Source organism: Rhynchophorus ferrugineus, unplaced genomic scaffold (assembly GCF_030347505.1).
Source record: "Rhynchophorus ferrugineus isolate W39M unplaced genomic scaffold, kcgeb_rfMv2 rfM3, whole genome shotgun sequence".
NCBI classification, from domain to species: Eukaryota; Metazoa; Arthropoda; class Insecta; order Coleoptera; family Curculionidae; genus Rhynchophorus; species Rhynchophorus ferrugineus.
In genome coordinates this window covers 30,894,496-30,921,802 of record NW_027472582.1, presented here as the reverse complement: position 1 = coordinate 30,921,802, position 27,307 = coordinate 30,894,496, and the positions used below count along the sequence as shown (strand labels likewise).

General features: G+C 31.1%; 2 protein-coding genes and 1 non-coding gene across 7 annotated transcripts in view; 1 reads left to right on the top strand and 2 right to left on the bottom strand.

Moving 5' to 3' along the window:
- The window catches only part of Pka-C3 (Protein kinase, cAMP-dependent, catalytic subunit 3), a 55,615-nt gene extending 50,024 nt beyond the window's left edge, over positions 1 to 5,591 (top strand). For both annotated transcript variants that reach the window (XM_076400379.1, XM_076400380.1), the window contains exons 5-7: positions 1,678 to 1,859; positions 1,919 to 1,996; positions 4,893 to 5,591. In XM_076400379.1, the coding sequence (XP_076256494.1) occupies positions 1,678 to 1,859; positions 1,919 to 1,996; positions 4,893 to 5,018 (386 nt within the window). In that variant the 3' untranslated portion in view covers positions 5,019 to 5,591. The remainder of the gene's footprint in view (positions 1 to 1,677; positions 1,860 to 1,918; positions 1,997 to 4,892) is intronic.
- A 4,728-nt stretch (positions 5,592 to 10,319) lies between these two features.
- The window catches only part of LOC143193584 (uncharacterized), a 100,308-nt gene continuing 83,320 nt past the window's right edge, over positions 10,320 to 27,307 (bottom strand). For 2 of the 4 annotated variants that reach the window (XM_076399889.1, XM_076399891.1), the window contains 13 exons: positions 25,721 to 26,707; positions 25,528 to 25,638; positions 23,085 to 23,195; positions 17,788 to 17,976; positions 15,535 to 15,886; positions 15,409 to 15,481; positions 15,190 to 15,345; positions 14,660 to 14,746; positions 14,251 to 14,595; positions 12,103 to 12,304; positions 10,918 to 10,974; positions 10,723 to 10,871; positions 10,320 to 10,670 (listed from right to left, as the gene is read on the bottom strand). In XM_076399889.1, coding sequence (XP_076256004.1) covers positions 10,434 to 10,670; positions 10,723 to 10,871; positions 10,918 to 10,974; positions 12,103 to 12,304; positions 14,251 to 14,595; positions 14,660 to 14,746; positions 15,190 to 15,345; positions 15,409 to 15,481; positions 15,535 to 15,886; positions 17,788 to 17,976; positions 23,085 to 23,195; positions 25,528 to 25,638; positions 25,721 to 26,707 — 3,056 coding nt within the window. In that variant the 3' untranslated portion in view covers positions 10,320 to 10,433. Of the gene's footprint in view, positions 10,677 to 10,722; positions 10,872 to 10,917; positions 10,975 to 12,102; positions 12,305 to 14,250; positions 14,596 to 14,659; positions 14,747 to 15,189; positions 15,346 to 15,408; positions 15,482 to 15,534; positions 15,887 to 17,787; positions 17,977 to 23,084; positions 23,196 to 25,527; positions 25,639 to 25,720; positions 26,708 to 27,307 lie in introns of all 4 variants that reach the window. The other 2 variants (XM_076399890.1, XM_076399893.1) reach the window with 2 other exon arrangements.
- LOC143194486 (U6 spliceosomal RNA) lies at positions 24,549 to 24,650 on the bottom strand. The gene has a single exon (XR_013005330.1). It is a non-coding gene; the product is annotated as a U6 spliceosomal RNA (small nuclear RNA).

The window sequence follows — 27,307 nt, the reverse complement described above, 5'->3', positions numbered from 1 at the left end:
AAAATGTTAGACAATTACAAAAAAAATTACGACCAGGCTTATCGCAACAGCAGGAGGACCGCTTTGTCTCCTTTGCCACTGCGCAACCAAGCCGGTTTCGGTTACATTTGTAATCAACTTCAGGTTATGCCTCACAGCTATACTTTACTTTTCAAAATATATTACATTGTTGAAGTGTGAAGAAACAATTTTTTTAGTACGTTGAAAATATCTGATCTGAATTTGTTTGACCCGTGTAAAACGCAAGTTTTTTTCACACGTTATTGTCTTACGTACTTTTCAACACCTGTAATTATTCCTAACAAAGGTTGCTTTATTTCGTTTCGTCTCATCCCCGATTCTTCACTCCTAATTCATGTGAGATACTAAGCTTATAATCGAGCTCCTTTAGGTGTTGAGTCTTGTCTAATTGCTGCAAAATTATTTTCTTCGTCTTACTACCGTAAGAGTAAAGATGCATCTTTCAATGAGATATGTTGATGTACCTCATTATATGGGAATTCTATCGAGGTTTTCAATTGATAGTCGTCAATGAAAGGTTCATATCTAACATTGAATTTTTTTTAATAAAAATAAAATAAAAACTTGTATACGTTTGACAACCGGACGTCTTTGACAGGCTAGTTCGGTTTCACGTTCGAATCTACCGGACAGCATTATGCCTCTTTTTAACTAGAATAAAATGAGAAGGAAAATATGGTCTGATTCTGAAACGAATTTACAAATTGCGGCAGGCAATATATTAAACATCTTGATGATGTATGTACAAAATTTCTTTGGATAGCCTATATATATTCATGGGATAACTAGTGGTAGAGGAAAGCTCTGTTAGGATAGATCACATTTAATTTTCGAACTGACCGTATATTACTCGCAAACATGAACACAGGGTGGCAGAGAAGTTTTCGAAAATCAATTTTTGTCAGTGTCATTTTAAGATTAATTCCACTTGCTTTACCCCAGAATTTTAGAATTATGTTGCAGAAAAAAGGATCAGATGAACTATAAAGTAGAATTCAAGAAACGTATTCTTAAATAATTGTTGGAAGAACATCAAATATTTCGAAATAATTATTAGAGCGCATTAAACGTTTTGAAGAACGATAAATTCAAACAAAGAAATTTAGAATTTGTTAATAAAATGTCACCAATATTATTAGAAGAAGAGAATTAGAGAACTGTATATCTCTAAGATCTCCAAAATACTTCTTCAACGAAGCGATGATAACGAGAAAAACTGCATTGGATATTAGGTGCTAGTGGTCTCTTAGACAAGCTGCCCTCATTGTATATTGAAGAAGGTAGCTTCAGTGAAAATTGCTCTTACTTTGTATATTTTGGCCTACACAAGGAAGAAATTAATTTTGTGGCAGAATATTAGTTTTAATATTTAAAAAGAATACATTATGAAATATTTAAATATGATCAGGTATAAATATATTGAACGCATTTGTCACCAGTAAACTTGTATAATAAAATATTTGCTAAGTTGTATAATGTATATAGAAATTAAAGAATTTAAATTATTTAAACGAGATTGAAGATCTGATATTAATGCAAATAACTTGGTTACTATCAAATAGAAATAAGCTAGTCAATTAGTGTCCTATAAAATATAAAGAAACCACCACACATTTAAAAAATTTTATATTTTGATTATTATTTTGTTTGTTTTAGGCGTATTAATATATGAGATGCTGGCAGGATACCCACCATTCTATGATGATAATCCATTTGGTATATACGAGAAAATTTTAAGCGGTAAAATTGAATGGGCTAGACATATCGACCCAATTGCTAAAGATATTATTAAGAAGCTACTTGTGCAAGATAGAACTAAACGATTGGGAAATATGAAGGTACAACTATCTTTAAAATACGAAATTAAGTGATTTTAACTTTGTAACTTCATTTTTAGAGTGGTGCTGAGGATATTAAGAGACACAGATGGTTTAAAGGTATCGACTGGCATGATGTAGTATTAAGGAAGCTAACGGTAATTATTGATTTTATTGTTATATATTTGTTATGCTACATTATACAAATATACTTTTATATATTTATTGTATATATAAATTATTGAGTATTTCTACCATAAATATCATGAGAATCGTGTGTGTGTTTATAAAATTTATAATGTTTTATACATAATGGAGTAAAGGAAGTTTTTAAAAAACGGTGTTATGTTACTAAAACTTGTTTTGACAATATTTTCAATATATGATAAGAATTAATTGCTCTATATTTAAACATATTAAAATATATCCTATAACAAGAAGTAACAGTCACCTTTTCAATTACATTTAATTAAATCTAAATTCCGTTAAGTTTCAATAATCAACATCAATCAAGTATTAATAAATTACTAACAGGTCAACTGAAACGTCCCCGGGCAACCATAGTAAAACACATTTTTTTGGCAAAAGTAGTTTTTTTTATTCAACATAATTCCCTTCAAGGCTGATAATAGCGACTGATTGATAGCTGACAATCAAGAATGATTACAGCGACCCTCCAACTTTTCGATACCATTTTTGAAGTACGATTTGCCCTTTGCTCCCAAATAGGCCTCAGTTTCGTCGATCACCTCTTCATTCGACGAACATTTTTTTCCAGCGAGCATTCTTTTGAGATGAGAACAGGAAATGGTCACTGGGCGCCAGATCTGGAGAATACGGTGGATGAAAAAAGAATTTTGCCATGGTTTTCACTGACTTGTGACACGGTGCATTGTCTTGGTGAAGCAGTACTTTCTTTTTCTTCAAATGCGGCCGTTTTTCGGCGATTTCGTCCTTCAAACGGTTCAATAACGCTATGTAATTATAATAAATAAAATGTGTATGTATAAAACTATTCCATGTGCATCCCAAAATACAGACGCCATAACCTTACCAGCCGACTGTTGCGTTTTCCCACACTTTGGAGAGGGTTCATCGTGTGCAGCCCACTCGGGTGACTGTCGATTGGACTTCGGAGTGAAATGATGGAGCCATGTTTCATCCATTGTCACATATCGACGCAAAAACTAGGGTTTATTATGCTTGATCATCTTCAGTCTTCAAGTTTTAGTCGATAAAAACCTCTTTTGGGCGTCCACTGCGTTCATCGTCTTCGGTGCTCATTTCACCACGTCTAAACTTAGCATACCAATCCTTGATGGTTGATTTTCTTGGGGCAGTGTTCGAAAATTCGGCACTAAGCCAAGTTTTTGCTTCAACTGTATTTTTTCTCTTCAAAATGCACTGTTTTATCAACAAACAAAATTCCTTTTTATCCATTTTTTTTCACAATAACAGAAGTTGCTTCACTCAAAATGCTATAATTCACAAAATAATGATCCGACAGCTGTAAAATTTATACACGCATCTTTTGATTGTTAGGGCTTACTTAAAAACATACGGATTTAATTCTAGTAGCCATCTATGTGTTAGACATATTTTGTATATATGTGTCAACATTATTTAGAGAAATGTAATAACTTCAACACGTCAAATATATAAATCTTTCTTTACATTTATATTATAAACACACATATAGAATTATAAATGAAGTAATACATGTTTGTATATTAAAATAGGGAATATATGAATAAAACAATTTTGAAATTGATATTTCACTTTAGTATTAAGTCAGGGACGAACACATATAGGTAATTTATGTTTTTACAATTCAGAAATGTATTTTCAATTATTAAATGCACTTTTCACTTTTAAATTTACTTTTCAAAACTTGAGTCTGTAAAGTAAATTCATTATATTCGTTATAAAGTCAACTATTTTGACAGTTGGCGCAAGGCTCAAAACATGGAATAAAGAAAAGAATTTCTTTAATCTATGGTGCAAAGTATAAAATGTCATATAGTTACGCATATTATTGCATTAATCGTTGAACACCTTAAAATTTATCATGGCTTTAATATGTTTACAAAATTAGTGTTAATAATTTATAATTTCTTGGTCCCATATGGATATGATGTAACTACTTCATTTCATTATTTCATTTATGTATGCATGTGATCTTTATCTTTTATTTATATTTCCCCCTCAAAATATATATTGAAAAACAATAAATACATCGGGCTAATTAAGAGAATGATTTTATTAACTAAATTTTTAATTAAAATTGCATCGTTATTTCCATACTTAAAACAGTAGCAGTATGTTTTTCCGGTCAGCTCTTTCATGAAGCTCATTTTTAATTTGCCTTCTTTGGCTCTTGTAAATTTACTGCTTTCTACTTTGTCTTATATCCCACGTGCAAAGTAACAACTCACCAACAAATGCGGAATTAATATTCTCTGAAGCTATTCTAATTGTTATTATTCTTTGCAACATCCATTAGCTCTTGATGCATAAATTAATGTATTTATAATGCAATTTTTGGTTAGTGCTTTGTTAGAAAATGTAGTTATTAATTAAAATCTGACATAGAACCACTAAAATTTACGAAAAATCCTTTAGAATTTGTTTAGAATGGACATTAATTTGTTGTCGTTACAAAAATATAGAATATAACTTTACATGGTAGAAAGAGTTGGAGCTGGCAGTCCATCAGCCAGGTCCAATGAAAATAGAAAAAAAAATATATATATATAGTTTATATATTTTGTGTTACCGGTCTGACGACTATTCCTGGTTGCTTGATTTCCACGTAATCAGTTTTAATCTAATTTAATTATTTGTAGCGCCAATTACCTAAAAAAAATTAGGCCTAAATAGTTCTTCCTCCATATAAACTTCACGCTTCCATGTGTCATGTGTCTATGTGTGTATTCCTCCAAAAGGGAGGCATAATGTTCGTTAAGCCGATTAATGTATAGATTAATTATTACTGTTAAAATTACTATTATTAGGACTATTAAATCTAATCGTCTTAAATATTTTTTGTTTTAGCCTCCAATCGTTCCAAAAATCATGTATGAAGGGGATACCAGCAATTTCGATGAATATCCAGAGGGAGATTGGAAAAATTCAAGAACTTTAGAAGATTCTGAATTAAAGTTATTTGAAGACTTTTAAATGTTAACATTTAGTATTCATCAAATGATTTAGAGTATGCGTTTTTCCCCGAGTAAAGGTAAAATGTAGTATATAAATGGATGCATTATTACGATATTATTTATTTTTAATATCTCTGCCGATATAATATATTTATACGATTTGATTTTGTTAAAATCAAATGTATTATCTGTATTAACTTTTTTTATGTATGTATGTATTTATATGGTAAATACGTAAACGATGTGTGATGATACTTAAAGATGCATTACAATTTTCCTTTTCTCCAAATATTGTCAACACCGATAAAATTGAACTAGTTTCATAATATAAGAAACATATTTGCATTTTGTAGTTAAGATGCGCAGTGGTTGCCATAATGCTTAATATAGTTTAAAGTATATTTAAAATAATGTGATATTGAAATATATTTAAGCGTGTTTTATATTGTAGATAGTTGTAAATATGTTTGACTTTAGGAAAGTAATTTTGATTTGTTATATAGTCATGTGTCATTTGTAGAAGTAATTTTGTTTTAGTAACTGTGGCATTATTTGAATTCACTTTATTCGAATAAAGAATTATTTTTTATAACTTCCATCGTTTTATTATTTACATAATTTAACATTATATTATTTACCTGTAATGAATGATTCTCTGTCGTTATTTTGATTACGCTATAAAGCCCAGGAAGTATATATATATATATATATATATATATATATATATATATATATATATATATATATATATTAATCTCTTGGAAGGTCAAAAATCTGCCCGTGAGCAATAAGTATTATTGTTTGATTTCCGTTATATTTATATATATATATATATATATATATATATATATATATATATATATATATATATATATATATATATATATTAATCTCTTGGAAGGTCAAAAATCTGCCCGTGGGCAATAAGTATTATTGTTTTATTTCCGTTATATAATATAACCATCCTAACATGTAGAAGATCAGTAAGTGATGTGCTGTACAATTTATAATCTAAATCTTCTGGATACTATTATAACTTATTTTAAAGTCTATCCTAACTTATTTTAATGACTATTCTAACTTATTCTAGAAATTATTAATTTTCACTCTATGTGTCTATTAACCAGTTCGTATGGTAGTTTGCGTTTGAGCCTAAGCATTTTACTGTCATCGCGCGCATTTAACTGTTTGGCGAGTGCATTAGGATGCACTAATAGTCTTTCAGAGTACTTCGTAATAGCACTTCGAATCACACTCGTTATGGGTTCTATGTGGATATCGCGTTGAATCAGTTTGTTGGACGCGTAATATGGGGCATCGACGATGACTCGCAACACTTTATTCTGGAACCTCTGGAGGATATCTATGTTAGATTTGCTAGTAGTACCCCACAGTTCAATACCACAGGTCCAGATGGGCCTAAGTATTGACTTATACAGCAAAACATTGTTACCTAATGATAATTTAGATTTACGCCCTATCAGCCAATACATTAGTTTAAGTCCAAGCTGTTTGCGTTTTGCCACTATATGTTTTTTCCAAGTCAGACGTGGATCAAAATGCATTCCCAAATATTTAACGCTGTCTGCTTGCGGAAGTTCATGATTATTCAGTTTTACTGAGGGACATGTTCTTCTACAAAGGGTGAATGTCATATGGGTAGATTTTGTCTCATTTGCTTTGATCCGCCGCGTTTTTAACCACAATTCGACTTTGTTAAGATGAAGTTGAAGAGGAGTATCGTCAGCCTATGTTGCAACAGTAGTGTTTCGTGAGGTCGGTAGGTCAGCTGTATAAATAAATGGGCCGAGAACACTGCCCTGCGGGACATCCGAATATATGGGGCTGTAGGTCAGTGTATTCGTCACCCTGTTTAACAATAAAATGGCTGTTTGAGAGGTACGATTTCAGCAATTGAAAGTGCGTATGGGGCAAAAGCATTTTCAATTTAACATGCAGTCCAGTGTGTCCACACCTTGTCGAAGGCCTGAGAAATATCGAGAAATGCAGCGGAGCAATATTTTTTATCGTTTAAAATATCGCTTTTGATAATTTGGTTGATTAATCTATGTATTTGTTCTGTTGTTCAGTACTTATTACGGAAGCCAAATTGATGGTCTGAAATAATATTTCTCTCCTCTGTGATTAGTTCTAATCTCTTAATGTATAGTTTTTCGAAAAGTTTTGAGATGACAGGTAACAGGCTTATAGGACGATAAGAGGAGATGTCTTCCGATTTTTTCCCAGGTTTAAGAATAATAATAATTTGAGCCACTTTCTAAGTGCTAGGAAAATAATTATGTCTTAGCATAGCATTAAATAGGAATGTTATTAATTTGATGCACATTCCTGAGAGCTCTTTCAAGAATCGTCCAGTAATTAGGTCAAAACCGGGAGCTTTTTTATCATTGATTTCTTTAAGTATTGTTTGTTTTACTTCCTTAACAGCAAATTTCTTATGAGGGCAATCCATTTGAAACGGAGTGTTAAGAAAGTCATTTATGTTATTTTCTTCTGTTGCAGGTATTTCAGATGAGTACGGATTAAATAGGGTGTTTAGAGAAAACTTCTACTTTATCTTTATCTTTCCTAGCCCAGGTATTGTTGTCAATTTTGATGGGCGGATTATGTTGTTGAGGTTTTTTAATCTTTTTTGTTACTTTCCACAGAGAATATTGATTTTGTACCTTATTTATTAGCCCTTTCAGCTCTTTTGTGGCCTTGTTTAATTTTCTCTTGTTTTCTTCTGTTCTGATTTATTGCCAGGTTTTTCGCAGTTTTATCTTTTCAGCAATTTTTTGTTTAATTGGAGACGAAATATAAGTATGATTCAACTTTTGATATGTCGCTCTATTAGGTGTTGTGTACCATGCGGCCTCTTGTATAGTTTTTGTTATATTTTTTGCTGCTATTTCTATATCATTTTCTGTTTTGAGAGGTAAATTTAGTGATAACAAACTGTCTAATTTTTCTCTAAATAATGGCCAGTTGGTTTTAGTGTTGTGCAAAGAAGGTGATTTTGTTTTGTTGAGAATATTTGAGTTGCATGCATGATTGAGCTTTGCACGTTTTGGTATCAATATTTTTGTAACACAAAAGCCTATGGTGTATATATATGGTGAAGGAATATTAACATAATTTGATTTTATAAAAATTAATTATAACATTTTGTGAATGTTGTTATTTGTGATATTAAATTATTTTATTATAGGTAATATCACTGATATGTTTAGTAATATTTAACTCCTTTTGTTTATTAACTTTTTACTTCGTTTCATATTTGCCAATACATAGGCGATAGAGATAAACCTATCAACTAATTCCGGTAATTTGTTGTCTATGAATAATTTCAAAAACGAAAGAAGGTTTTAATTTAGTGTTTTCACTCACCATATGAACCAACATAATACTATACATCATTAACATTGTTATGTGAATTTATCAACTAATGTGAATTTCTAGTAAACTAGAAATCGCCATAGGGTCACAGAAGCACCAAAAAATATTATATATATATAGTGACCAAAATATGTGTATATGACCTTTTTTATGTAAGTTAATGGTTTTATTACAAATCCCTTAATTATAACAATATCATTAAAAAGATTTCACGAAAAGCTATCCTTATTCTGCCCCTTCACCTGTGTTTTTAAACTTTCCCCAAAAGGTGCCGGGATTACCAAGAAATAAATTAAAATTTACTTTTATTATCAAAAGTAATTTCATTCTTCAATAAAATTCTCTTAAACTGATCAAAGGGGTAATTTCCGCGTCAAAACCTTTTTCTTCCTTCTTCTTGCTCTTTCGAACAGGCTAAAATCAGACATATGAAATATTCTAGATACAGTTCTGTTAAATAACATTCATCATTTTTTGGCAAAATTAGTTTTTTTTTATTCAACATAATTCCCTTCAAGGGTGATACACTGATTATAGCGACACTTCAACTCTTCGATACCATTTTTGTGTACGATTTGTTCTTTGCTTCAAAATAGGCCTCAGTTTCGTCGACCGTCTCTTCATTCGACGAAAATTTCTTCCCAGCGAGCATTCTTTTGAAATCTAAGAACAGGAAATAGTTGCTGGGATATGGTAGGTATGGTAGGTCGAAAAGTGGTTAATATAGACAAGTTGTAACATAGTCCGATGGGCGCAACTTATTGGAATTAAACGAGAAATTTAATAAATAAAATTTTCACAAAATTCCTCCACCCTTAATTTACATTGTCGTGGTTGGCACACTGTTTCCTTTCACTAATTTTCAGTTCCATCAAAGGACCTAACTATGCCAGTACTTTCTTTAGAATTTCAACACATGACATAAAATTACTAAATATAGTTGGTTGACGCCAATATGGAGTGAAATCCGTAACCTAATAGCTCCTGCTTTCGTTCAACTCCAAATCTCCCAATCGCAGATTTTATTGGTACAAGAAAAAACAAGGAATTTTATTACAACCTCATTTTATCTGCCGGATGAGAAGGAACTTCAAAGGATGAATTCTGATAGGCAAAGTGGATGTCTCGAGTTAGCTTCCACATAATACTCTCGAGTTGGTTAGGCCGATCCAGGAAAATTTCTTGATATCTGTTCCAGTCGGTTTTCTTTCTGACTCTGAAACAAGAAATGTCGATTGCACAGCAGTCCCCGAGAGTTAATATAATTGGGCGATGTCCTAGTGTAACTTCTTGAGAACTTGTACATCAGAAGGACGCTTGAAGTTCTGGAGAATGAAAAAGTCCAGAATGCCCCGTTGTCCAATAGTGTGGTGATGGGTAGGCTAGTCCATCAGGGCGAGGCCGAGCCCTCCGTTCCTGTACGATTTGCGCGCGGGCAGTCTCACATGGTGAGCGTTGAAGTCCCCACTGGTTGCTTTTGAGACTGGGCCGTGGACGAGGGTTTTGAAGGCAGACGAATCTTTCGTGGAGCATTTTCTGTACAAGCAGGTCACCAGGATTAGGCGAACAAGAGTTTAATCTGGATAGAGATGGATTCGAAGTTTGGTGACGATACAATTGGAGGCAGAAGCGGGTGTTTAATTCTTTTTTTATTAACATAGTACTTCCACTGCCGCGATCTGGGACTCGGTCATCCCTGTATATCGTGTATTTAAGAAAGGAAAACGAGAGAAAGGCTTTAGAAGAGTATCCTGGATCTCTATCAATATATGAAGACGAAAGAATCAGTTCAAGCTCCGCTCTTTATTCAAGCTCCGCGTTTGCTGGTGGCGTTCCATAACATCATTTTTAGCACTATGTTAGTTATCAAATATGTTTAATGTTCAATTTAATCCATATCCATATTTCATATCAAAATATATACATTTTAAAATAAATTGTATTTATCTAAAATTTAATAATTTTATAACTAAACTAATTTAAAAGGACATGATTAACTTTTTTAACATAACTAATATCACATATAATGTTACATCTACTCTTTTGCTTGGACTTTCAAGCATTGTGACAGTATACTTTCGCACTGATTCTTGATAGCTTCCGAGGGTGCTTCCAGCTTATAAGTTAAATCGCCATATACTTGTTGAACATATTTGCTTGTCACAGAGTCATTAAAAGATAGCGTATTATTGTTATCATGTTCAGATTTTGGGAGTAGATTAATTGAACTTATTTTGATACAATCTATGTAATAATGCGACGGATTGCCAAGCTAAAACTATAATGATTATTATTAAAACTAACACAATTATTAGTTATTGTACCTTTGTAAGCAGTATAATTTCATTAAAAATGAAAACTGTGAATTTTTCCGGTCGTCTTGCAGTTCTGGTAACTTTGAAATCATTCATCATTAGCAGAGAGCCGTGGTTTTTAAATTTAGATGGACAATACTGTATTGATATGTCTTTTCCTACAAATAATATGTAAGGTACATAATAATGGATGTATAATATTACCTTCCCATTCAAGATCTATCGTAATCATCCCATGCTCGTAGATGCCTTGTTTGATTTCTAAAATAAAAGAAATAACGTTATTAAAATTTGTATGATGAAAGAATACTAATTTGTAGCAGGAGCAATGTCTGGCAAATACAGTAGGTAGAACGAAACGTCCTTTTTAAAATATATATTACAGTAGGAGTTTGCATGTATTCTGATAATTTTTAAACATTTTCGAACTTCTCTGGATGCGGTAGATCTTTCTGTTCGAGCTATGTACAACCGAACATTGTCATTCAACAGCAATCCTGTACGTCTGTTACTCGGGGTACTGTCTTCGGTTGCTGACGGTGGCAGATATCTGCAGTAACTGTTAGGTTTTAGCAGCTCGTAATACACTTCATCTTGTTGTATCCCATTATATGCACGGCAATACTTTATAACAATTAATATTCTGCCTCGGTGTAATGGCTGGTAAATAGCTCTCCTGGACCATGACTTTTGGGGTTGGATTTAGGGTAGCAGATTTGCGCTTCATCGCTACAAAAATCTTTTCGTTTTTACTTGGCAAGCTGCCACAACCATTTCCCTTTCATCACCGCCACTTTTAAATCGTTGAAGCCAAAACCTTTAATAGAGATACAACGCAGTATTCCTTTCTTGATGGCTTCGCAAAGAAAATTTGTTCAAATCAGACATTCGTGAAACAGTCATCAAACAGTAGAAACTGTAACAGTTTGATAATATTTCGCATATTCACCAATAAATCGTTGATTAAAATATATGTAAGCATCTAATGAAGGTTTTTTTAAAGTTTTTATGAGGACACTTTTTAATATTTGTATTTCATTGGAAACAATAAATCCTCTCTAGTTAGCTTCCACCACAATTTAATCCATATTCGTTCACATTCAATAATTACATATTTTTCAGAAGAGATAACACGTAGTATATTACAATGATACAATTTTTAAGTATTTTAACATGATAACACAAAACTTTGCACTTTGTTGACAATAATAATTAATAGTAATTTAATTGTAACTAGGTCACTCTAAACTATATAATTGCAATTTTAAATGTTATTATTATTATTTAGATTAATTAAGACTGTTGTTTAAAAGCATTTTAGATTTTACTTGTCAACAATAAATTGTAATTTAAAATTAAAATTAAATATATTATTATAGTTTTACTTACCTTTTTCTTTTATAAACTGCTGCCACAATATTTTATTAATTTCATTTTTCCACTTTTGCTTTTCAGATGCGGTTCTAACATTAAACTTGAAGACATTTTTATTTGCATAATCAGTTAATTCTAAACTCATATCGTCAGATACATTAACTGTTATATCTGTTGTTTTTATACTATTCCAGTATTCAAATGTATTTGGTTTTCCCTGAAATACAGAATTACTAAAATTTTAATTAATTTTCTGCAAATTCTAAGCTAATCTCTAGCCGACTTGAACATTTTTCTCGCTGTTTTTTGTTCCTAATATGGTTTAATATTTTTTAAACAACATGGACGAATACGTTACAGAAAATAGTGTTCATCAGAGATTGACAGTAGTTGACAGAAAATGTAATTTAGAGTCGTTTCATCGTCAGCATCGCGGTTTCATTGCTTGCCAGATTAAAACAAAAGAGGTTTTTGTGGCGTATTTTGGCTAGCAATGAAAAATGAATCATGGATGATAAGATCTAATATCTCTAAACGAATTTTAGAGATAGTCAGTAAGGTCATCTCAACGTTTGCTCTCTGTTTCGTATTTTAGTTAATCTGTTGGGGGTTGTTGGGGTCATTTTCGAAGGAGTTAAATCCAATTATGCCTCTAGCCTCAAATCTACACCAAGCTTCCAAACTAACAGTGAACCCTTTGTTTAGAAATTTATTTTTTAAAGTCAGACCTTATTTTCCCGTATCGTAGTATAATTAAAAATCAGATACATGTTTGCCGATGAGTCCAAGTATGCCAAATGCCCGCGAAATTCTTCAAAATATTAGTGATGATAATTAAAGGTTACAAACCAGCACGCTTTGTTTTTGAATTTTGCTTGTCTTTATAATTTCCTATCGCTGCTTAATATTTGTTATTACTCTGACCTGGATAAGTCGAAACCAATAAATAGTCAGTCAGAAACAGATTATATCTCTAACCGGTTACTTCGAAGGAAGATATAATGGAAGTAAATGAGTTAGAGAGATAAGTTTTTATACTATTAAATATTAAGTTGGAGATGCACTGAATGTTATTATGTGCACTATGGCTAAAATATCTGAGAAAGTAAATAACTATTTAAGTTCAGATTCACTGAAGAGGAACTATTCATATACGAAGCGGGTGGCTAATCAAGATCATCTTGACATTGGATCTATTCGGAATCAAATATATGAAATATATGAAAAAAGTGGAAAACGAAGAGAACTGTTAATCTGTGAAGTATTTTCGTAACATTCTGAAACTGTAAATATGAGTTAAATATATCTGTTTTATATAATTTCTTTTTTTCGAAGCAAACCCGAATGAAGATATACCGTATATCAGATGGCAGAAGAATATGGTCACGCGGTATTATGCTTTGCTGTTGCATGTTTAATCCTATTGAATTTATTATTATTTGTTGGTTGAGATCGATATATAATGAAGAACTGTGAAGAACGACTTGTGGAAAGAAGAACTGTCTACAATAACACCTTCCGAATTGATGAATTTCATTACATACATAGAAGCAGAAAGTGACAAATGGTGGAATCGTGAACAATGTCTGATATAATAGAAAGAGACAGTGACTGTAAGATTTGGGTGATTTTTGTAATGATATGATGCTTATTCAGATCACATTGTATTAATGCAATGATGGAGATGCAGTGACTAAATCAGAAGATATAGAGGAAATCGGTAGAATTTTACAAGAAAAATATACATAGGAGAAAGTATTGTTCACTGTTAAAATAAATTATATTTAATAATACTGTTTATGGGTCATATACATTATATATCAAAGCCAAAATAAACTAAGGGTCAAACTCTATGAGACAATGTTACGATGTTGTGAGGTCACCCATTTTGATAAGGTGAGTTTACTGTTATTTTAGAATTGCAAGTCATGAATGTGAATATGGGGTTTATCCATTAGAATTTTTTTTAAAGAAAACTCGTTATTTTAACTCATTTTTATATTAATCATATATGAAAATTCCTTTTTCCTCTGTATAGTAATTTATAATTACTAACGCTAAAATTTCAGCTATTCACTGTTTAGACAAGCGGGATCATCTGTTGTTAAACTAGTATTTTGTTTTTTCTTATATTTTATACTTACGTTTAACATTAATACTTACATTACAGTTAGTAGTAAATATAATGATTTTAGTAAAAAGGAAAACTTGAAGTTCCATTTTTTTTGGTTTTAACAAGGCTAATTTGTCAGTGAGAAGCAGCGAACCATAATCATCCGATTTTATTGGACTTTTCGAAATAGAAGATATTGCTACCAGTGAATTTCCGAATTCCATTATTCCCTTAATCATTTTTAAGGCATCATTAGCCCTTTCCATGTTTTTCTTCTCTTTTGTAAACTGCTTGATAATATTTTCTATGAAAAGTATATATTTTCCCAATCTCTGAAGTGGCTTTATTAGATATGACGACAAAGAAAACTTATCATTGAGTAATCTTTGTTTCTCCTAGAATACTTGAATTTTTAATATAACAAATCAAACAGTATTATATCTAAAACGACGTGGTTACCTCTAATAAAGGTTGTAATTTAGCTGCAATAGTCTCGATATTAGAATTAGTTTTGAAAAAGGCTGGATACAGACGGAATAAATTCTCCTAGAATTGTATTATATAAAATAAAAAATCATATAATATAATCATATAGTATAATAAAAATCATATTAAGTTTGGTGTTTCATAATAGATGGGTTACTAAAATCATTTTATTTCTGAATTGGTTATCGGATCACTGATTAATATAGATAGATTTATAATAAGTCTTAAACACCATGTTACATTATTTTTGCTGACTTTGGATTCCTGAAAGTTGTATGAAGAAAGGAGTCATCGATATTGAAAAAAAAAACATTCGAATGCGGCTTATGGATTGTGTGTATTGTACTTAAATATATTTGATATTCCATTTTCTTTGTCGTTGTTATTAATATTCTAGTTGCAGATTCAGAGAAATAAATAGGACTGACGAATATATAAAATAAACCCCTTCAAATATTTTTAAGGACCTACTTCATGTTATATATAGTCAGTTGTACATTTACCCAATTCAAAAATTCTTCAATTATTCGATCGGCGTCATCAGCACATTTATTTAGATCTTCTGAGAAATCGTTTTGCATTGCACATATGTCTGTCAGATTGCCAAATAGTTCGTCCACATATTGAGGGCCATATTTTTTAACTATTGGTATATACTCCTGTAAAAATACAAGTTATTTTGTAACTTCAAATTAATAGATATATTCCGATTATAAACTCACCTTTATTATATATTCCAGATTTGTTATATATAATTTTTCTGTTGTTATAATTTCTTTTAAAATATATTGCATACTGAAACACAAATTCGAATGGTTTTTGCCACACTTCAATATAAACACCTATACCTATTTAAATTGCCGCTATGTACATTGATATTAGTATTACTGTCGTTTTTATTATTTTCGTCATTAGTAGTTTCATTGTCATTGGTATCACTAGTTATTTCAATCTTATTAGACTCTTCATTACTTCTTGATTTATCGGTCTCAAATTCGTCCTTAGATACATTATTATTTTCGTTTAAAGGTTCTGTGGATCTTTCTAAATAAAATATACATGAAGTTTCCAAGTTTTTAGAAGTAGCAAGATTTGTGCAAGATTTCTCCGGTCCATCATCATATACATTCAATTGGATTTGAGTCAGTTCATCATATATTTCAGTTAAATCTCCACCACCGTCAATTTCAACTTTTCCATCTATTTAAATTTGTAGAAGATAATATACATTAAATTGCTTACGTAAGATAAACCCATAACTATATTTGAAAAAATTTGTTATATTAAAATAAGACGTTACTTGATATTTGTTATAGTATATTATTCAATGACATTTAAAACAATGGTTTAGGGTTGTTATACAATAAAAATGTTTTCCAATTTCATAAAATCTATTAATTTTTTTGATAAAATCTATAAATACAATTTTGAAACATCTAGATGATACATTTTCTAATTATATTTATTTGATATACTAAGTGACATTAAATAATGTATTAATGCATCTTGTATCTGTTGACTGTATAAATAGCTGTATTTAATATTCCAGGCAAGAATTTACAAAGCAACTGTTAAATGTATATAGAAAAGGTGATAACATGGACAATTATGTAAATACCTTGTGAATATGATCTTTAATTATATCTTCAATTAAAATCCAGATCGAATTCATTACTTCACTTTATACGCATTCCGTAATATGAATAACTTATATATGTTCTGTGTTTCTGCAGATATTGATAACATTGGAGCATTAATTTAACTGTCACTGAATATCTATAAATATATTTATAAATTCGTGCTTGACTTGACTGGAAATCTAGCTTTTATCAAAATCAGGATTATAAAGTATCGCTCACGATATTTCTATATTTAGAAACACAATCTTTAAGAAAATTTTAAGGAGTGGTCAGAGGGTAGTGAGGGTAAATTCTATTTGATCACCACTCGACAATCGACCAAGTGCACAAAGTAACAGCAAAGAAAAGGCATTCGAAGTATAAGCTTCTAACCGGGTATGACGTTTGGTATTAATATACAAAATCAGAAAATTGCTATGGCGTAATTACTATCTACTGCTGGAATCATATCTTTACGAAAGAAAATTTACAGTCTGTCATGACGGCGAATTCTATAGACTTAAACATATTTCGGCTGGAGATTCGACAGGGTAATATCTTGGGACCACTACTATATCTGCTCTCTAGTGCTGATATCCCAACAAGAAAAGAAATAGTACTTGGAACATTTGCCGACGATAGTTATCATGGCAAAAGATAAATCTCTGATTAGAGTCTGGAAAATACAGCCTATTAGCTCCAAATCTGTCTATGTTAATTTTGCGTTGCGGCGAAATTACAAAAATCTAATTATATCATTTGACTGATGCCCGATTCAGAATCAGTTAAATATCTTGGAATATATCTCGATGGTAGGTTAAACTGGAAAGATCATGTTACACAAAAAGCAGAGCAGATTAGTTAGAAGACACTCTCTAGTTGATCTAACATTAAAGAGAATGGTTTATCAGTTAATTATAAAGCCAATTTCCATTTATGAGGTGCAAATATAGGATTGCACTTAGATATCAAATCAGCTAGTAATCCAACATACCCAAAACAATGTTTTACGAGTAATTATCAATGCTTATCGTTACGTAACCAACAAGAGCTGCACGATGACCTCGATATCAAATGGATACACGAAGTCATCCAAGATTTAGCCTTAAAACATGAAATAATGTTGCTAAATTACAGCACCGTGGAAGCAATACAGCTATTGGACAACACGCAAGAAATTAGAAGATTAAAGCGAACCAAACCACACGAACTTTTAAATTGTATAAATGTATTCTCTATAGTAGATTAAATTTATTTTAATTTGGGAAATAAAAACTGACGTATTAATCCCGAACTCACTTTGCTTGTAAATTAATGCAAGTACAACAGAGCAGTAGTACTAAATTAATTTGTTAATTTGAATGATTGCACAAGGTACATCTAATGTAAAATGTAAATAATTAAAAAATATAGTAAAGTAGTATGTAAAAGAGTAGTATAAAAATATTATTTACACTTTAATTACATATATATTACAATTACCTGCTTTCTCTGATAGAATTTGATCAAAATGTCTAAATTCTTCCTCGCAACCTTCTTGTTTTATAACATCTAGCTTCTCATCAAAGTCATTCAGAAAATACCTTCGCATCTCTTCTATCCCAAGAGCATGCTTAGAGGGGCGACATACTTCTTTCTTGGGTAGCATTACCTCATGATTTGCATCTAAAACTGCCCATTTTCATTAAAAAAACTCTTAAAACACCTATAAAATAATTAAATTTATTAATTTCTAATCTATCCTTGATATAAAGAGTTTCTGGAAGATTTATATTAAAACAATTTTTTTTGTTAAATAAAAACAAATAACTATTGTCAACAAAAATTAATCCATTAATTTATTATTTTGTTAAATTTACCTTTTGCCCTATTAATATCTGATTTTTTTTGTTGTCTAAAATCTTCAGAGACTTTAGCTAATTCTAAACTCTGTTTTCATTGAAATTACTACCTAAAACACATTTGTTGGAAAAATTAGTTTTTTTTATTCAACATAATTCCCTTCATTGTGATACACTGATTCGCTATCATCCAACTTTTCGAAACAATTTTTATAGTACGATTGGTCCTTTGCTTAAAAATAGGCCTCAGTTTCGGCGATCACCTCTTCATTCGACGAAAATTTCTTACCAGCGAGCATTCTTTTGAGATCTGAGAACAGGAAATAGTCGCTGGAGGCCAGATCTGGAGAATACGATGGATGAGGAAGCAATTCGAAGCCCAATTCATTGATTTTTGCCATCGTTTTCACTGACATGTGATACGGTGCATTGTCTTGGTGAAGCAACACTTTATTTTTCTTCAAATGCGGCTGCTTTTCGGCGATTTCATCCTTTAAAGCATCTAATAACGCTATGTAATAGTCGATGTTGATGGTCCTCACTTTTTCAAGGTAGCCAATGAAAATTATTCCATGCGTGTCCTAACGGACTCGGTTTATTACGATTGATCATCTTCAAACACTGCTCGGAATCATCAACTCGTCGTTGATTTTGGTCAAAAGTGAGCTCGCGCGGCATCGACTTTACACAGAGCTTTCTCATACCCAAATGTTCGCGAATGATATGATGTACACATTGAGTTGATATTTTTAGAGTGTTTGCTATTTCATTCAATTTCAATTTACGGTCATTTAAAATCATTTTGTGGATTTTTTTAAAAAGTTGTTTGACTCAAATTATTATAATTCACAAACTAATAATCCGAAAGCTGTCAAATTTATACACGTATCTTTTGATGGCTAGGGCTAACTAAAAAACATATGGATTTAATTCTAGTAGCGTCATCTATGTGTCAGGCCGGGAACTTTTCAATTGCATCTACTCTATTACTCTACCATATTCCTCTATTTCAATGTGATTCGCACTATACTTAAATCCATTGGAAGCTTGGAAGGAAATGAAAGCATAGTTGATGGTAGATGTAAAAGAAGAAGGGTGAAAATGAAATGAAATCGAAATTAGAAAAGACAGTAGAAATAAGCTATATAAACGTTTATTTTTAAAAAACGAAATAAAGCACTGACGCAAAACACTGAATTTCATAAGCCATTGCAACTAACAGAACTCATCAATAAAACAGCCAATGGACATCAGAGATAGTGTTATAGTAATTTTAAACCCGATGCAGAAAACAGAGATAGATACCATCTAATGCTTCAGAACAAATAACAATCAGCATCAGTCTAAAAAATTCAATTTCAGTTGGCCATATTATCAAATGTCTGTAAAATGCTTCAAAACATTAGTAATCCTATAAATTTTGATGACCTGTATTAGGCGAGCTTTGTATATAGTTTATTCAAAATAACAGTGAACCCACGTCATCACGATGTCGGATATATTACCTATCCCAGATTATAAATTTATTTTAAATTCGGACACTATCAATCCTTCTCATTTTATTCGAATTAAATAGAGATAACAGGTCAATTGAAAAGTCCTCGCCCTACCATAGAAAAACATATTTTTTGGCTAAATTTTTTTTTATTCAACATAATTCCCTTCATTGCTGAAACACTGATTATAGCGACCCTCCAACTTCTCGATACAATTTTTGTTGTATGATTTGTTCTTTGCTTCAAAATAGGCCTCAGTTTCGGCGATCACCTTTTCATTCGACGAAAATTTCTTCCAGCGAGCATTATTTTGAGATCGGAGAATAGGAAATAGTCGCCGAACTAATAAAAAAGCAATTCGAAGTCCAATTCATTGATTTTTGCTATCGTTTTCACTGAATTGTGACACGGTGCATTGTGTTGGTGAAGCAATCCTTTCTTTTTCTTCAAATACGGCCGTTTTTCGGTCGAAACGGTCCAATATCGATTATGTAATAGTCGTGTTGATAGTCCTTCCTTTTTCAAGGTAGTCAATTAAAATTTCATTCGTTCAAAAATACAAACGCCATAACCTTGCCGGCTGAGTGTTGGGTTTTCCCACTCTTTGGGGCGGGTTTATCGTGTACAGTCCATTTGGATGACTGTCGATTGGACTTCGGAGTGAAATGATGGAGCCTTGTTTCCATTGTCGCATATCGATGTAAAAACTGGGGTTTATTACGCTTGATAATCTTCAAACCCTGCTCTGAATCATCAACTCGTTGTTGTTTTTGGTCAAAAGGAAGCTCGTGCGGCACCCATTTCGCACACAGCTTTCTTGCACCAAAATATTCGTGAATGATATGATGTACAAGTCCAGTATATATTTTTGGAGTTCTGCTATTTCATTTAGTTTCAATTTACAGTTATTCGAAAGCCTTTTGTGGCTTTTTAAAATGTTTTCGTCGGTAACAACCTCTTTTGGGCGTCCACTGAGTTCACCGTCTTCGGTGCTCATTTCAAATGTCTAAACTTAGCATACTAATCCTTGATGGTTGATTTTCCTGGGACAGCGTCCGGAAACTCGGCATCAAACCAAGTTTTTGCTTCAACTATATTTTTTCCCTTCAAAAAGCAATATTTTATAAACATGCGAAATTCCTAATTCCGAATCTATTTTTTTCACAATAACACAAGTTACTTCACTCAAAATACTATAATTCACAAACTAATGATTCGACAGCTGTCAAATTTATACACGCATCTTTTGAGTGTTAGGCCTAATTAAGAACATATGGATTTAATTCTAGTAGCGCCATCTATGTGTCAGGCCGGGGAATTTTCAAATGACCTGTTATAATGTTGTGTGATATATCCAAATATAATATATTATTTATGTTTCATTATACTATTTAAATTAGAATGTTGATGTAAGTCAAAGCTAAATACCAATGAACTAAAACTTAAAGTTGATGCGGCAATATTACGAGGTAGTGACGTCATAAGTTTACATGATTGACTTCATAAGTTAAGTTTATGACGTGCAGTTTTCTTGAACGGATTATATATAGAGAGTATTCAAAATAACAGCGAACTCACGTCATCACGATGTGGAAGGTACTGTCTATCGCAATTTTTATATTCGTTTCAGTATTCGTAAACAGTAGGATAATAATTAGAGGTTATAAACCGGCAAACGTTGATTTGGCGTTTTACTTGTTTTGATAAATTTCAAATTGCTGCTTATTGTTACTTTGATTAAAAATGCAGAAGCCATTAGATAGAAAGAGCCAGAATTAGATTGCGTCTCTGATTAATTAACAGGAACCTGTTCGAACAGGAATTACATAATGTACGTATTATATGTACTATAACGTAAAATAAATTATATTTGATAACATTCTTTATGTTTCATTATATTGTTTATATAGATTCGAATTTCGATATATCTAAGAGCTAAAATTAACTTAAACTCAAAGTTGATGCGGCAACATTGCGACGTTTTGACGCCATAAATATAGATCACGTGATTTCATGTTTTATTAAAAGGGCTATATAATACACATGGTGAATAATACTAACTTAAGATTCATATATTTATATGTATTAGTGCCAAATGTCTGAATAAGTATTAGGCGTTTGCATGTATTTTGATCATTTTGGACCTTCATTTCAAAATTTCAAATCTTGCTATTCATGGTATTCGAACTTTTTTGGTTCTGAATGCCGTTCTTTGCCACTAACTTTATAATCACCACGTTTACATTGTTCAAAGTAAAAGGTATACAATGGAGAATATACTATAAGTTGTTAAAGAGTTTTCTAGTAAATTTCTATGTTCTTTCTTTGAGATTTCTTTGTTGACTCTTAGTTTAACAGTTATTTTTAGCGGTTTTATAATTTATTTAATAGATATTAATGATCAAATTACATATCACTAAATAATAATAGATCGCAAAACAAGAAGATAGCAGATGTTATATTTCATCAGGAGTTTTCTTGTGGGTTAAAGGCTAATAAAATCTTGGAAAAGCATTCTATAACATCTTCCAAAGCTTACGATTTAATATCTGTATGCCAATCGCATGATAAAAATATATTTTGGCTCAAATAATTTTGAACGTACAACAGCATGTGAAGAATTTTATTTCACATGTTGGCGATATCAATTTAACGTCTGCTCAATATGTCTTCTATGCAATCCATCTCAGTTTCCTTAAAATTTTCCTTTACTTACAAAAATATTTTTAACCAAAAAATTGAATTTAAAAAATAAAAAATAATTTGACTAATTAACATAACTTAAATCAAAAAATAAATAAGGAACTCATTAAAAATTAGAAAATAATTTAGCTTAGATTTTTAACACAGAAAAAAACATTTCAAAATTGAATATGTTCATAATAATCGTTGTAATAACTAAATAAAAATAAACAAAAACCTTATTTAACCTATCTACTATACGTATTTTATATTATATTACATACACATAATTTAGCTTAATACCTACCTAAACCTATTTATCTATTTTAAATATTATTTTAACTTCCAAAATCTTTAAAATCCTGGTAAATATATACAACAGAATATAGAACCTCCTTCTTTTTTGAAGTCGGTTAATAATTTCGCAAAAGTAATCTAAAATCAATTATTAGTTCAGTAATCATGAAATGATTTTGCAGGATTATTTGACTACCAATGATAGACGAATATTAATTTTCAACATGATAATTGGATCACAAATATGACTCGTTGAACCCGGTTTTTATCATTTTTACCAGGAAAAAAATGTGATATCAAAGATTTTCGATAAAAATTGCATTTCGATAAGATAAAAATTATTTAGATATGTACATATATGCCCCCAATGAATTTATGTTGACAAATACTGACACTGTAATAAATGATAATGCAGATAGTTTTACTTGAAATATCAAAATTGAAAGTTAATATTTATACTCACCTTTTGTTGGGTTTGTCATAGCACCAGCCGTTTTACTTTGCACCTCGCATTTTTCCACTTCTGCGGCTAATGACTGTTTTTGTTCTGTCTGTGAGTCTTTTTGAACATTTTCTACAAATTTATTAATGTGAGAGATTGTTTGAAACATTTTTCTCTCAAAAGGGACACTATTTTGCATTTTAATTAACAATGCTATCTAAAACATCTAAAACATGTTTGGAAAAAGGAATAAAGAAATGGAGGCGTGTAAAATATTTATTAATGTTGTATTCTAACAATTTCAAATATTTTGAAAAATATGTTTAGTTTGTTTGATGCAATGAAATTTCCATCAATACAGTCAATTTCGCCAATAAAAAGAATAAAAAAATCCAAAAATTTTCGATGTAATTAGTAATACTATACAATACGACAGTTCTAAATATATTTAAGCAACATTAGAAACAGAAATAATAACATAGAGCTACAGAAAACAACATAAATTAATAAAAATATAATCGAATTGAATGATAACCTAACCTACAATCTCCTTTTGCTAAAGCTAGTGGGTTATTGAATTCCTAACGCGGTATAACCTCAATCCTCAATCATTTCCTTATTGATGTACTTTGGCGAGAGAAAAGAGATTTTTAAAAATAGTAATATAGTTTTAAATTACAATTTAAATTTCAACAAATTACTATTATTTTTTTATTACCTAAGATATAAAAAGTATAGACATCTCGTATGTTTGTATTAGGTGTTTATATGTATTTTGATAAATGTTTTAGTTAACTTCTTAAGTAAATAATAAATGTCATTGCTTTTATTGAAAAGAAATAGTACAATATATTAAAATATGTTCCACCATTTTCTATAACTATTTTCCATATTTCTGAAGATGTTGTGATAATGAATGCAACGTTACAAAATTTGTGATGACTAGTGTGTGTACAAATCGACTGGGAACTGCTTCCGCACCTAACATAGTTACTAGACAAGATAGATTCTTTTTACAACTTGTTGATGTCGATACGGCATATTATGCGGCTTAGTTGACTACCAGAATTGTTTTATCATAATAACTTGTCCTAGGATTGAATTATGCTACCAAATTGTCTATATTACGTGGTAATAGGGTAATCTCTCGGTTATATCCAATGTTTAATTGCTTTATTTCTTCGTTATACGATCTGCATTTTAGGAATATATGTTTGTCTCTTATTCCCACTTGGGTTCCTATGTGGGACGGAAACCATAGAACGGGGATATGTAAATTTGTGTTGATCAATTGCTTATTTGTCTCTAAGCGGGGATAAATGACCCGAGGTGATGCTCTTGAGGCTGTTCTAATTACTTGTTAGGCCCTATTCTGGTTTCAAAGAATAAATCTTATGGCCTTATCGTTGGAGAAGACCTCTGCCTTTAGGATGGTTATGGTTTTGGGTAGACTAAAGTGGTTTTCTTGTAGTTGGTAGATGTGCTAACATTTTTAAACGCTTCACGATTTTGTATGTCATTGATAAGGGGCCACGTTAATGTTCTCTGTATGATTCCAATTTTAATTGATTTATAACAGGTACTTGAAAGATAGATACAGTAATAGTTTAGATTGGTTTCAGTAGCTTGTAATATACTAGATCTTGCTAATCTCACCGTAGGCAAAACAATAATTCCTTATGAATATTTCATTTTAGTGGTGATGTGGAAATCTCCGGAACTAGACTATGAATATTTCCGTCTAGAGAATGTCATATTAAATCGTCATTTGTGGTCAGTCATCACCACAAGACACTCTTATAATTTTGCTTGGGAAGTTATGACGCCGCGATGTTAAAACAACATGAATTTTCTTAATTCCTGTGTTGCAATTAACTCTAAATTATCTCAACGTTATTTGATAGTTCGAGCCAAGTTTTTCTTCAATTCGTCATGCAATTCGTTATTTTAGAGTGTGTTTAGTCTTTCAGGTTGTTCTTTCTCATCAACATCAAAATTATCACTGATGGTTGATAGATGAGATTAGATGGTTGATACCAAAGTCAACGTTTGGATAGTGATAAAGCACTATAGCCACCATACATTTCTAAAGGTTTTTGATGAGCCTCAGCGGTAAATTAAACAAGAAATGCAATGAATGTGTGTTAAATGTTGATGAATTTGGGTCTATATAAATTGAATAATTCAATAATACTAAATTGTAAAACATTATTTTATATAGAGAAATATCAAAACCATCGTATTTAATTGTCAAGTTAGTTTGTTTAGCAACTGTTTACATTGATTCTTTGTATATTCTTGATATTATTAATATATTACTGATACTTCTAACTAAAATACTTAGAAACACCTAATAGTTTTAATTTGTAAACCTGTTTTTACTTTCAAGTCATATATAATTGTTTTTAACGTTAAAGGAACTGGTTTATTCTCTAATGACAATTAATATGTAATATTGATTTACCTTTTTCGCAATCTGTGTCAGTTTGTTTCTGTTTCCTATTACCTGGTAATAAACTGGATGATTCCCAAACTCTACTCCATCTGCTAGTAGAAGCTGCAGAGCCTTTAGATACTGCAGCGAATATAGTTATAACAGAACATTATTAAGATATAAATATGTTAAAAAACAAAATTGATAAGGTCTCATTCATTACCTTTTTTTTCTTTGCTTTTCCTCCTTTCCAATTTAGTAAACTGTAGTATTTTGGTGTACGATGACACATTGTCTACCTTATTTTTTTCCATTTCGGTTTTCTTCTCATCCAACCTTGAATATTGTTGGGTCTCTCTATTGTATGCTGACCGTTTATTTATTTCGCTTGTTTCTGTTTCAATTACCTCTGACTCTGTTTCAATGATCTTTTGTTGTGTTTCAATATACTGTTGAGCCTTGCCACATGATGGGACATCTATTTTATTTATTTTCACTTTGGTTTCATGCTCTTCTAGCTTGATAGACTGCAGTGTCTTGTTACATGGTGAACTACTATCCGTCGCTTCGGTTTTAAGTTTCTCTTGCTCTGATTCGGTACTCTGTTGGCTTTCGCTATATTTTGGTACATTATCTGCTTTATTTATTTCCACTTTGGTATTTTTCTCCTGTAGTTTGATAGATTGTTGTGCCTCGTTGTATGATGATGCATTATCTTCAATCTTTGCTTGCTCTGGTTCGGTAGACTGATGAGTTGTGCTATATGATGTCTCATTATTTACCACCTTGGGTTTTGTTTTAATTTTCGGTTTGGTTTTGTTACGAGATAACCCACTGCCTAATTTACTTATTTTTAATTTGGTTTTTTTCTCATCCACTACTGTAGGCTTCTGTGTTTTCTTGTCTATGGGCTTAGTGTCTACGTTAACTGTCGCTTGATCTGATTTGGTACATTTCTGAGCTTTATTGTATGATGGCACATTACTTATTTTCTGATTATTTTTCTTCTTTTCCAATATGTTAGAATGTTGTGTTTTACTATTAGATGATGCATTCTTTATATGACCAGATTTTCTTGATTGGCTTTGACCGCTTTCTGATTGTTTCTCATTTATTCCTTCTTTATTGGCATTATTGTCAAAAGCTTCAAAGAAATTAATTTTTTCTTTAATTGTTTTGGCATTCGTCTTTTTTGGATCGTTGGTATTTGCTTAAAAGAAAATATGGGCATTAGGTATATAATTTATATATATAAATTGAATTTAGTCTAATTATGTTTGTTTAACATATGAAAATGTGCTAGCAAGTTGTATTATTAAGATAAGTTTTACTTGCCTTAGTATTAATATTAGTTGAATGATGTCAAACCCTATATTACCTATCATTTTTAAAATTTTTAATTTAACGATCTTGTTATTTCATGTTTTTTTATATTAATTATACGTAAAAAGACCAAAGATTTTGTATATAGTCCTTCTAATAAAACAGCTAATGAATGTAATAAACAATGTGGTACATATTGCTAAATTCAGTGTGTAAAAACGTACAATTCGTTTTAAACTCGGAAATGATTTTTCCTTTTCATTTCACGAATTAGCATTAGTCTAGCTAAAAAGAGATAGAACGAAGTTTGATGTTTCCGAGAATGTAACCGAATCGCTCTATAAAATTCGATTTGGGTTGGTGGTGGTCCACACCATTAGCATATGTTACAAAATTATTCAAAAACCTAATGATAATAATTGGAACTTCCATTTTCTTCCAAACATTCTTCGATGCATATTTTGATACATTTCTAACTGCTGTTTAA